Source organism: Dipodomys spectabilis, unplaced genomic scaffold (assembly GCF_019054845.1).
Source record: "Dipodomys spectabilis isolate Male_0828 unplaced genomic scaffold, ASM1905484v1 ptg000024l, whole genome shotgun sequence".
NCBI lineage: Eukaryota > Metazoa > Chordata > Mammalia > Rodentia > Heteromyidae > Dipodomys > Dipodomys spectabilis.
Window position 1 is genome coordinate 5,440,531 of NW_024870701.1, and position 13,663 is coordinate 5,454,193.

General features: G+C 41.3%; 1 protein-coding gene across 1 annotated transcript in view; it reads right to left on the bottom strand.

The window, feature by feature from the left end:
• Npc1 (NPC intracellular cholesterol transporter 1) overlaps positions 1-13,663 on the bottom strand; it is a 57,414-nt gene that overhangs the window by 40,369 nt on the left and 3,382 nt on the right. Inside the window, exon 2 of the mRNA XM_042675026.1 lies at positions 743-865. Within this exon, the coding sequence (XP_042530960.1) occupies positions 743-865 (123 nt within the window). The remainder of the gene's footprint in view (positions 1-742; positions 866-13,663) is intronic.

The window sequence follows — 13,663 nt, forward strand, 5'->3', positions numbered from 1 at the left end:
GAATCTCAGTCCTCAGATCTCAGCCTGAGTAGCTAGAATGATAAGCCACCAGTGCCTGGCATCTTTTCACATTTTTTTTTTTTTAAGCTCAATCACAGTGCTATTCAAAACTGCCCTTGGTACTCCAGATAAAGTAAAAATCTTATTAATCCTAATGAAAGAAGTAGCCCAGAAGATTATTATGTCAACTTGATTTTTGAGAACTTAAGTCTCTAAAACCAGTCTTGTCACCTAGACATTCCCAGTTTTTTTCCCCTTATTTCCCTATGTATTAAGGGTGGTAAAAGTGCTAATAAAGTAGAACTCTGGTAGTGGTCAAAATTCACAGGATCTCAGGAAAGCATAGAAAATTCACTAAAAATGAAGAGGAAGAAGTCTCAGCCTATTAACAGCACAGTCTAATCAAGGCCTGATATTTGGCAACAACAACAAGCTAAATTGGAATACATTTTGCTGAAGTCCCAGGAAGTTACATTTTTGGGGCTTGAACTCAGGGCCTGGGTGCTATCCCTGAGTTCTTTGTGCTCAAGGTTAGCCTCTAAATAGTAAGTAACCTGCTACTGGGAAACATCATGAGAGGTACAAAGTCAGCCCCTGAAAAATTAAGCCTCTGGAGTTATCTTCTCTGTATTGTGGTTATGGGTTAAGTCTGGGAAAAGATTTAAGCCTTACTTCATCATTATATTTAAGGTCTAAATTAGATGATCTTATGATCAACATTTTGTGCTTCTAATGAACTTACCTGTATTAAGTCATACCCATCCTTAGGCAGTGGTTTTGGTGGCCCAGAATATTTGCAGTTGTACCTCTTATCTCCAGATACAATTCCACATTCTCCATACCAAACACAGGACTGTGAAAACACCTACAGAAAGTCAACATAAAACTAAGTGTCACAGGTTTCAATGGAAAAACAAATTTCAAAGGAAAAAAATGCTCACTCAAGGACCTTCACAGAACCTCTCCATGCTGCCTGCAAAATGTCACAAAAGGCAAGACATACTTGTTAAATATTTTTAAAATAGCCGGGCACTGGTGGCTCACGCCTGTAATCCTAGCTACTCAGGAGGCTGAGATCTGAGGATCGCGGTTCAAAGCCAGCCCGGGCAGGAGGGACCGTGAGACTCCTATCTCCAATAAAACCACCAGAAAACCGGAAGTGGCGCTGTAGCTCAAGTGGTAGAGCGCTTGCCTTGAGCTGAAGAGCTGAGGGACAGCGCCCAAGCCCAGAGTTCAAGCCCCAGGACCAACCAAAAAAAACAAAAAAACAATAAATATTTTTAAAATATTTAACATAAATATTTTAATAAAAACAAATGCCCAGAGTGGATTTTTCAAGTCAGTGAAGTAATGGTTATTATTTACGTGATTTATACTCCCTACGTATTTGTTAAAAAGTAAACTATAATTACTTTTTTTTTTTTTTGCCGGTTGTGGGGCTCGAACTCTGGGCCTGGGCACTATGAGCTCTTCAGCTCAAGGCAAACGTTCTACCACTTGAGCCACAGTGCCACTTCTGGTTTTGTGGTTAATTAGAGATAAGAGTCTCACGGATGTTCCTGCCCAGGCTGGCTTTGAACTGCGATCCTCAGATCTCAGCCTCCTGAATAGCTAGGATTACAGGCATGAGCCACCATCGCCCGGCTTAGTTACTTTTAAGATCACTAATTTCACAATGTTTAGGAAAGTAAGATACTCTGTAAGTTAGTGATTATTATATTAGTTTTGTACATCTCCTCAAGGAACTATATAAGCTCTAAAACAGAGGTGGGAGAACATTTTTTTCTGTCAATGGCCATTTGGATATTTATAACATCATTAGAAGCCATACAAAATTATCAAGACAGACAGACTGCAAAGGGAAGCCAGTGAAAAGTCTGTCATGTACCAAATGATTTCAAAGACTTATAAGGCTCTAGAGAGGTCAGTTCTCACCACTGCTGGATTATTTCCACAAGTTCTCAGGTTAATTAATATTAGTTCTTTGTAAGCAACCTAAATAAAACCACAAATACCCCAATAACCCTACCTAGAAAAGGAGGAGGAACACTTTGTCCTAGAGACCAAAGTAGACAGCAAGAAATGCATATGTTAACTTTAAGCAAAGTCATCCAAGCAATAGTAATTTTTTTTTTTTGGTTGTGGGGTTTGAGCTCAGGGTCTGGGTGCTATCCCTGAGCGCTTTCTGCTCAAGGCTAAACTCTACTACTGTAAGCCACAGCATCACTTCAGCTTTTCTGGTGGTTAACTGGAGCTAAGACTCTCCAATCTGCCTGGGTGGCTTTGAATGGTGACCCTCAGATCTCAGCCTTCTGAGTAACTAGGATTATGGGCATGAGCCACCAGCGCCCAGCTGCAATAATAATTTTTAAAAGTATCTTATGAAAAGCTTTCTCAAGAGCCACTCATATTCCCCATGTGAGAGTCACAAGGCTATAAGAAAATTCAGAAGTGGGACGGGTGCATTATGAATCAGCACTCTGTTCTAAGGGTACTGCCCAAAGCAACCCCATGCGTTGCATCATAATGAACTTGGACAGCACAAAGGACCCAGAAAGCCTGGGACACAGCCAGGCACACAGCAAGCCAGGGACACTGTCCAACAGGGAAACAGAAGAAGCAGCAATGGGGACACCCAAGATACCTGGTGGATTCGCCATTAAAAAAAAAAAAAAAAATCAATAGGAAGCCAGGTGCCAGTGATTCATGCCTGTAATCCTTGCTACTCAGGAGGCTGAGAGCTGAGGATTGCAGCCCAGCCAGGAAAGTCTGTGAGATTATCTCCAATTAACCATCAGAAAACTGGAAGTAGCACTGTGGCTCAAGTGACTGAGTATTAGCCTTGAACAAAAGAAGCTCTGAAACAGTTTCTAGACCTTGAATTCAAGTCCCAGGTCTGGCACATGTGTGTGCATGCATACACACATACACACACACACACACAATCAATCAATAGAAACGACTATGGATTTTCTCTAGTAACAGTGGCACTTGATCCATACCTGTGAGGAGCAACAACAGTCTATGTTAGTCCCCAGATAAAATACAAATCCCACAATGGTCCCTGAAATTCTAAAATATAAAATAACATTGAAATAACACTTAGTGTGCATTCCCCCCCCTTCAGGTTTTCTAAAAAAATAAAATGAATTTGAAATAAAAATTACAGAAAGTACACAGCTGTAATCCCAGCTACTCAGGAGGCTGATGCAGGCAAATCAAGAGTTTGAGGTCAGCCTTGGAAAATTAATAACAGTCTGTCATCTCAAGAAAAGTGGGAGAAGGGAGGTTGGGGATATAGCTTATTGTTAGGGCACTTGTCTAGCATGACAAGACCTTCACGTGCTGTTAAAAAAAATATATATATATATGTATACACACATTACTTATTCTCTCCTCCCCTTCTACCTAGTTTTTGTTTTTTGAGACAAGGTTTAGCTTGCTAGCTCAGGCTGACTCTGAATGCTCAATCTTCTGGTCTTAGTCCCAAGTAGTACTGGAATTACAGACATATGCCACCACACCCAGCTATGTATTCCTCTTTTGACCCAGTAAAAGTCACAAGTTCAGGCCACAAAGGAGGGAAATTACCTAAATGAAGAAGCTAACCATAGCAATACTAAGAAATGCAACTCTGAATTTCTTTTAGTTCATTACCCATTTAACTGAAACTTGAAAAGGTGAAAGCCAATTATTAAGGTGGATAAAAGGCCAAGAGTTAACATAACTTAAAACCAGAGTTCCTTGCTAGTTCTCAAGAATTCTCAACTAACTGGCTGCCAAGCAGGTCGTACAAAAGAGTTAAAAGGAAAATTTCTTTGACTAATAAAGTTTAGTGGAGTTTATTTGTACAAAGTAAAACAAAGGCTGATTTCCTAATCCAGAAGATCCTAGAGCCAGAGCAGGTTCTGAGAATTTCAACAAACAACGTGATCAGTCAGCACTGATAGAAAAGCTGGAGGGAGGCGCAGAAAAACAACTTAATCTGCTGTAGCTTAGTCCATCAATGGTTACAGCTTCATTAGTTAACTGGGTATAGGACCTCCTGCAACCAACCCCATGGTCAAGATTAAATTCTCTCCTTATGTGGTCTATCTGACCACCTGGCTACCACAAGTCTGTGGCCTTCCACAAATTTTAGGTAGAGAAACTCAGTAACAAACCACAGTTCCACAAAGCACACAAAAGGGTGTCTGGAGCCTAAATTCCCCTTCTTCAGCATTTGTGCTACAAAGGCAAACAAGATGACCCAACACTGTTTCACAGAGATCATCCTTCCTACACTACATCATTTATTTCAAAGCAAAGCAAAGCACTGTTTCTATAAATCTGGTGGCACTGTGGTGAAAAGGGAAGGTACAGAGTGCAGTCAGGAGCCCTGGGTTCTGATCCTAAGAACTCATGAAGCTTTCAATCAAAGACTGGATAGTTGTCCATATCTAACTCATGTTACTTAACCAGAAAGAAGTTTTCACCATCTGAGAAATGAAGCTTAATAATTGTTGCACATCTCACAAGTTTAGTTTGAAGACCAAATAAGGGAATATGTACTAAGTACTTAATAAAACATGTAACAGGAGACAATCAAATATAAAGAATTATTGGGGGGGGGAGGAATGAGGGGAGGGGAGGGATAGTGTGAGAACAACAAAGGAGAGGGTAACAATGCTTGACAAGAAATGTACTTATTGCCTTACTCATATAACTGTAATCCTTCTGTACAACATCTTTACAATAAAATGAAATTTTTTAAAAAAAGAATTATTACTGGGGCTGGGAATGTGGCTTAATGGTAGAGTGCTTACCCAGCATGCATGAAGACCTGTGTTCAATTCTTCAGTACCACATAAACAGAAAAGGCCAGAAGTGGCACTCTGGCTCAAATGGTAGAGTGCTAGCTTAGAGCAGAAGATGAATAGGGACAGTACCCAGACCCAAGCCCCAGGACTGGCAAAAACAAATTTTTTTAGACTGCATAAAAAAGAATTATTACTTATTCTCAATCAAGAGGTCCCAAGGAACTGAAGCAGCTGAGGTCTCTTTGGGTCTGAATCTTCACTCTCAGGCTTGCTTTTCATAGTCACTTCCCTACAGAAGTAGTCCTAAGCAAGTGGATCAGGGGATAGTAGAGTACATGGGTAAGTCAGGCTTTCCCACCATAGCTTTTAGAGGACTTTGGGCCTGAAATTTCCAAGGCCCGAGGCTGAGCTGGTTCATATCCACATAACCTTGAGTCACATACGCATGGTACTTAGATAACCCTGCATGTACCCTTCAGACTGAGTGTACATACACAGCCTTGTGTGACCATCCTTGGACAGATGCTACTTTGTCTAGAAAGGGTATAAACAGGCACCATTGAAGAATGGGACATTTGCTACTGGACATTAGCTGCCAGTAGGGGACAGAATGTGAACCTGTGCACAGAATGAAGCTGCTGCAGCTGTGAGACTATCTGGGATGAGCCAGCAATGTGCTGCTGTGCTGCAGGATGCTGTTGATACTGCTAGTGAGAAGCTATGGACTGAGAGCCCTGAAAAAACACAACCTCCATCCATCTACCTTACCTGACATCTTTCTGTGGCCTGCACAAATCAAAGGAAAATCTGAGGCCTGAAAAGAATTGGCCACATTGGCACCCACTAGTACTTACAAGGCACTGTGTTCCCGGTACTGTTTTTAAGTACTCTTCATACATCAACCTAATTAACCCAATCAAGATTTGATGTGGGAGGTGCTAGAATGGCACTCATAGGTACAGAAATCGAGTCATCAAGAGACTATATAATTTGTCAGAGATTACACAAATTGTGGCCAAGCCAGCATTCAAACCAGAACAATTTGGCTCAGAAACGGACTCCCCATAAAACATAACCTATTGCATAATTAAGGCCTTCTTACTAGCATTACACCTACCTACTCCCACCTGTCCAAACTCAAGAAAGAGGTTAGGTGACTCATATTGCCACGCTAATGGGAAAGGCCTCTTTACTTGAGATCTCTCCCTTCCTTTCTCCTCCTACCGCCATCTTCACCTGAGTCTTTTTGTAACCTCAACCACCTGATTTCCTTATCCTTATCATCATCATCATCATCATCATCATCAGTGTCGAGTGTTGTCCCTGAGCTTCTTTTGCTCAAGGCTGGCACTTAACCACCTGAGCCACAATGCCACTTCCAGCTTTTTGGAGTTGTAAGAAGCCTTCACGATCATCCCAGGGGACCACGCAGAGGCAGGCAGGGACAGGAGAAACAGTATTAGGTTTATTAGAGGGGCCAAACCTTATCTCCCCAGGAGATGGAGCACACGGTGCCCGCCCCTATCCAAGTGGCAGGTAGGTCTGGGGGAGGAAGTGAGAGCAGAAGTGAGGTCTGAGCAGAGTGATGGAGTGGCGAGCTGTCTGGAGAGAACTGTAGGCAGGGAGGACCTCAGGTCTAGGTGGAGTTGAGGACCAAAGGTGGGGACATTACTAACAGTAGTTTTATTGGAGGTAAGGGTCTCATGGACTTTCCTTCCCAGGCTGGCTTTGAACCATGATCCTCAGATCTCATTGCACCTTCCAAAAACACTGCTCTCCTTTCATTCACAGACAGCTCTTTCTCAGCTTTCAATAATGTTCAACCTGTACAGCTGTATGTCTACCTAGCTTCCTAACAGCTTCAGGTGTACAAAACCAAACTCATCTTTCCCGACGCCTCCTTGATACCAGTCCCTCTGCAAAGGAGGTTCACTGCCACCGTGCACCTCCCACAACCACGCACTGCCACCTCTCCTACTCTCATGTACACTACAGCTACGCCTCCTTCACAGGGCTGCTGCTTGGCTCTTACTGGACTTTTTGCTGCACAGTTTTCAGGCGCTCAGAACCCACAACCCAGTGCTTTGTCAAAGAGGCTCCAGACACTTCACCTGTTTTACACACAACACACAGTGCAAGTCTGCTGCACTGGAGATTGTCTCCCACACATTAACTATAGGGGAGCACTGTCACACCCCCACCAAGTTCAAAGAATGATACTACATTCTTGACAGTTCATCTGGCGGCTATGGACCAGTCTTAGAGAGCTATTCATAACCACATGAATTAGTTTATTTGAGATTTTTTGCAAATTCCTAAAATTAAAGATTGCAGATTTGTAATTACAAAGCAGTACACATCTATCACAAATATCTCACATTACAAGTATATATGAAATAACACCAAGAGGCCTCCCTAATCTCAGTAGGATAGTACTGGTCCTCTTTTGCAGATTCACCTGGGGCTAATTATTAGCCAAGCCTGGGTCTTCCTACTTTCCAAATTTCATTCATAGGTAAACACACACACACATATAAAACCACACACAAGGGTGGTGACTTTGTGTGTGTGTGTGTGTTTGTCAGTCCTGGAGTTTTAACTCAGGACCTATATGCTGTCCTGAGCTCCTTCATTCAAGCCTCATACTCTACCACTTTGAGCTACAGTGTTATTGGTTTTCTGGTGGTTAAATGGTGGTAAGAGTCTTAACAGACTTTTCTGCATGAGCTGGTTTAGAACTGAGATCCTTAGATCTCAGCCTCCTGAGTAGCTAGGATTGCAGGTGTAAGCCACAAGTGCCTAGCTTAAATTACTTTTACAATAAAATCTTAACTACCTTCCACAGATGGGCTTTTGGATCTTCTTGAACTACCCTCCACTGTATCAAGATCCAGAAGGTCAAACTCCAGTCTTTTGACTCTAGTGCCAGAAAATAAACGTATACATTGTTTCCTACTCCAAGTTTCAGTTTTACTCACCTAGAAACACCCTCTCTAACTATCCTTACTGGCCTTTCCCAAGACTCATTTCCTCCCACTAAATTGAACTCTGACTTCTTTCACCCTGGTCTAGTCCAGTGTTCACTGAGTTGGTGAGCTGTCCAACAGAACAGAGGCATCCTTGGGAGGCCACAGACCAGAGCCAGTGCTCTGGAGCATCAACACTTTTCCTTCCCATCAGTGAGGCGCATGTTCTGTGCCACTGCAACATCTGTTTATGACACATTCCATAAGCTCTCTTGTGGATCTGGCTGGGGCAGTTGTTGATAAACTTTGTCTTAAAGGGCCAAACATTAAATAGGCTTGTTAGCCTGAGGGTTTTTTTCTTTTTTTAATTGTAAAAATACTGTACAGTATAGTTACATGAGTAAGGTAATGAGTACATTTCCTATCGAGCATTGTTACCCCCTCCTTTGTTTTTCCCCTACCATCCCTTTTCTTCCTCCCTCCTCCCTCCCCCTGCCCAAAGTTGTAAAGTTCATTTTCAACAGTGTCTTGTACATCTCATTGTTAAAATGAGTAAACCTGTATCCTTATTTCAGCATTTTGTTATTTCCCTTCCCCTCCCCAAATTAGAAAAATGTATATACAAGATGCAAGGCACCGACATCAAATACAGTGAAAACAGGGGTTATACCATAGGGGAAGAACATACAAAAGAAACAAAAAAAATCACACAGTACATTATAAATACATTAAAAACAATAGCAAGAAAGATAAAACCACTTGTGTCCCTATCTTGGGGTTCACTTCACTTAGCATCAGGTTGTATGGTCATATGTACATAGCTTTTGACCTTTTCTGCTTGTCCTAGACATATATTAGTTATTGCAAATAAAGGAAACCATAGGACCTATGTTTCTTTGGGACTGGCTTACTTAATATAATTTTTTCCAAGTCTTTCCTTTTCCTAACAAATGGGTGGTGTTATTCTTTCTGATGGAGGCATAGAATTCCATTGTATATATAACTATATGTTCTTGATCCATTCATCTACTGAGGGGCATCTGGGTTGGTTCCATAGCTTAGCTATGGTAAATAATGCTGAGATAAACATAGTTGTGCTGGTAGCTTCAGTATAGCTTTGTTTGTGATCGTTTGGGTAAATGCCCAAAAGTGGGGTCATAGGGGAGCTCTATGTGGAGTCTTTTGAGGAACCTCCATATTGTTTTCCAAAGTGGTTGAACATTACACTCCCACCGACAATGCAGTAGGGTTTCCTTTTGGCCACATCCCCTCCAGCATATTATTAGATTTCTTGATTATAGCCATTCTAACTGGGGTGAGGTAGAATCTCAATGTTGTTTTGATTTGCATTTCTCTTATGGCTAGAGAAGTTGAGCATTTCTTCATGTGTCTACTGGCCATTCTTACTTCCTCCTCAGAGAAGTCTCTCTTTAAGACTTTAGGCCACTTATTAATCAGCCATTTGTTTCTTTCAGTATTTGTTATTGGGGGATTTAATTTTTTAAGTTCTAAGTATATTTTACATATGAGACCCATGTCCCTTGGCTAGTAAAGATTTTTTTCCAATCCGTGGGCTTTCTATTGATCTTGTTAGCTATGTCCTTTGCCAAGCAAAAGCTCTGCAGTTTCATGCAATCCCATTTGTCCAACCTTTCTTTGATTTGTTGTGTTTCTGGGTCTTTATTAAGAAAATTTTGGCCTGGATCCCTAGAGTTTCTCCTACTCCTTCCTGTAATGTTTTCAGGGTGTCTGCGTTTATTTCGAGGTCTTTGATCCATTTGGAGTTGATTCTGGTGCAGGGTGATATATAAGGATCTAGCTTTAGTTTTCTACAGGTGTTTAACCAATTTTGCCAGCGCCATTTACTGAAGATTAGCCTGAGTTTCCTGAGAGAACTACTCAGCCCTGTCTGTCAAGTTTTCAAATGAAACCCCAGACAAGAGGTGAGTACATGTGCATACGAACACATGTGTCTATTCCCAATAAAACACACAAAAACAAGCACTGGCCACTGGTTCCTGCTCTAGACTCAAGCAGTATTTATATTCTGAGAAGAACAAGAGTATTTTCTTGCTTTTATTTTGACTCCTTTCTAAAATAATTTTAAAAAACCTAAATGCTGTAGCCTAGGGGTAGTAATTCCTTTGGAATTCATTGCATTCTTCATCCAGCAACCAGCAAAACACAATGAATGGAGGCAATTGACTGGGTTATGTAGGTTCACAACTCAAAGATGCCTGCTTCAACCTAGAACTTAGTAGCTATACACAGCTACAGAGTTTCTAGGTCATATGGGAATTTCACAATGTACTCCAGGGTTTAATTACTGGGTAGATGACAGGGCAAGAAAGCTTCTTTGAATAGTAATTGGGCAGTCCAGGAAGGGGAGAAGGGAAGCCCTTTTGCCATATACTAGCAACTATAGCAATTGCTAAACCTGACTCTACCAGGAAGTGCCACTAGTACCCACTGAACATCAACCAGCAAGTGTCTCATACTCCAGGATACCTTTAGTAAATACTGACTGAACAACACTGAATGCCAAACACTCTACGGCATAGAATCGTTTACAGGCAAGGAAACTATGGCTCAGATGATATTTTGAGGTGATATGGTTAATAAGTGACATAATTTTGAAGCAACCTCCACCCCCATTCATCACCTCCTCAAACTTTCCTCACCTGTAGCTACTGCATTGCTCAAACTCCAACTGTGTCTCCATTACAGACAGACCCACCTACTATGTCCTTACTATGAACACTTGCAGAAATCATGACTATCATTCATCTCTTCTTAAGCATCTCCCTAAGTGGTTGTCAGGTGACTCACTTCCTCAGTACAAATGACTGTCCTCAGTCCCAGACCAGCACCCAGCCACCCCACACAGCTGAGAAAGCAGGATTGGGTCCTCCCATGTCTGCTGTTCTTCTGAAAAAGCAAAGCTAATGGTGGAATCTGGAGACACCCAGCTCAATTTCCAGGAGGAGAACCAAGGAAGGAAGGTGACTACTGATCAACTCCACAACCTACTGCCTCTCCAGGGATCAGGGGCACAGGCCTGGCTGGGAAGGCAGGTGGAGGAAGTGACATATTCTTTTGGAATCAGGAAGACAGACCAAACAAATGTATCAGTATCAGTAAGACAACCACATAAATAAGGCATTATCTTTGGGAGTAGAGGCTAGGCTAGTCTGATTTCTATTAAGAAAAATCTTTTTTTTGGGGGGGGGGGGACGGGGGGTCAGTTATGGGGCTTGAACTCTGGGCCTGGGCGCTGTCCCTCAGCTCTTCAGCTCACTTGAGCCACAGCACCACTTCCAGTTTTCTGGTGGTTTATTGGAGATCAGAGTGTCACAGACTTTTCTGCCAGGGCTGGCCTTGAACTTCGATCCTCAGATCTCAGCCTTCTGAGTAGATAGTATTACAGGTGTGAGCCACTGGCACACGGCTTAATTTTTTATAGTATACCAACCTGGTATAAATGTATTCACACATAGCAATTGATCATCTGTGTGACCAGCAGACTTGTCTGTTGATGGATGTTTAAGTCCTACACTTCTAGACTTAGATGGGTTCAGTTAATCCAAATTTGAAGTTAATTCCTTAGTTTATAGTTTAACTCACCCAATGTCATCTCACTATTAAAAATAGGCAGTTATGAAAGTGGCGCTGTAGCTCAAGTGGTAGAGCGCTCGCCTTGAGTTGAAGAGCTGAGGGACAGCGCCCAGGCCCAGAGTTCAAGCCCCAGGACCGACAAAAAAAAAAAAAAAAACTATTGGGGCTGGGAAGGTGGCTCAGTGGTAGAGCGCTTGCCTTGCATGCCTGAGGCCCTGGGTTCGACTCCTCAGCACCACATAAGCAAAAAGAAAAAAGCCGGAAGTGGCGCTGTGGCTCAAGTGGTAGAGCGCTAGCCTTGAGCTGAAGAGCTGAGGGACAGCGCCCAGGCCCAGAGTTCAGACCCCACGACCGGACCCAAAAAAAAAAAAAAAAAAAATAGGCAGTTATGAGCTCCACTAACCCTGAATTTGAAAAATGGCTGCAAAAGCTATAGGACTAAAACAAAACCACGAAAGTGAAGGTGAAGATACACTCCCTCTGATAGATCCTCAGAATATGGAATGTTTGCAGTGTGGCAATGGGGCAATGACTGAGGACTGCCAGGACAGCAGGGTAATTCCATCACTGACTTATTATGACCTTGTGGGAGAAGCCACATTGAATATAGGTACGTGCTTTGAATAAGATATATTACTGCATATACACAACTTGCAGAATACCTGTTCAATTTAGCTTGCTAAGCATGAGTAATCAGGCAGTAGTATTTTCAGTTTGAATAAACAAGAACACAGAAATCAGAAGATGGTAGTTCAAGCTCTCAGCTAGATATGTGACCTTGGGACAAATAAAAGCTTTAATGTCACTATCTGTAAAACAGTATCCTACCTGTATTAAATAAGTTCTGTGGGAACAAGATCAGATGCATGACAAAAATGAAGCACTATGAAAAAAGTTTTTTTTCTTTTATAACAAGTAACTATTTTTTAAATCTTTGGTCAAATTCCTAACATTTTTAATGGCTTTATGAAGACAATCTAAATACCATAAAATTTGTATTTTTCAAGGCCAATGATTTTTTAAAAATACCAATCAGGAAACTCTCATTTTCTTTTTCTAAAATTTTAAAATTTTAGTTCCCAGCCCAGAACTGGGAGGTCAAACCCAGAGATTCATTGTATGTTTGGCAAGCCCTCTATCATGTGAGCCATGGAATTTTAGTTTTTCAGTGACAAAAAATTTACACATATCTATAGGGTACAGTATGAAAATCTGGCTCATGTAATGCAACACATAACCAAATTAAGGTAATCAATTAGCATTACCTACTCAAATATGAGTCATTCCTATTGTTATCCCTATCTTCCCCTGCTTTCTCTTTCCTACCTAGGACATAATATGTCACACCTCAGCTCAAAGCTGGACACCTTATAACATTTTGTCCTTACCCATAAGTATTTCTTACTGTATTATAAATTTTTATCAAGCCTCTCCCCCAAGCCCTATCAACTATGAATAAGACAGGGCCAATAACTAACATTTATATACCTCTGAACTGATTATTTCTTTAGCCCTTTGCATCCTATACTTTTCCAGAGCCCCTATTTTATGTTGAATAAATCAATTCGAGTTCCTCTTAAGAAACTAAGGAAGGGACTGTAACAAGAACAAAAATTTAAAGTTTTTCTGAAATCCTCCCAGTAACACACTTGTACTATACAGTTGCACCACTTACGTATTCATTTAGAAAATACATATTTTTTAAAGTTTTGTTTCTACAGCAAATATTCCAAAGACTAAAATTAAAAGAGGATGGTCAAAGGAAAATCTAGCGAGCTAGAGTCAGTCATTGGCACCACCAGAAATGAACTGCAAATCCAATTTTGGGTGCCACTAATGTCTTAAGTCTTCAAACCCATTTAGAGGCCTAAAGATTTAGTAGCTAAAAAGTCAAATGATAAGTGTCCAGGACATATTAGATGATAAAAAATATAGTTTTCATGAGTACCCTGGGAAATAGGCCCAAGTTTATGGAGGAAGAACTGAGGCTCCAGAGTCTACCTGGATTGCCTAAGATCTTTTACTCTCTCTCTCTCTCCTTTTCCTTACAATACTGGGATTTAAACTCAGGGCTTTACCTAGGATCACTTTTAGGAAGAGATACAGTTAAGGTGTTTGTTTTTTTTTTTAACTAATTTTTTTTTTAACCAGGCAACAAATGCTGTTGCAGCAGCTTAAGCAAAGATTGAGGACTTCAGAGGAAGACATCCTAGTAGAGGAATAGGACAACAATATCTTTCATGTCGACTGGGAACTTGGAAGATGATCATCTCCCTCCCTCCA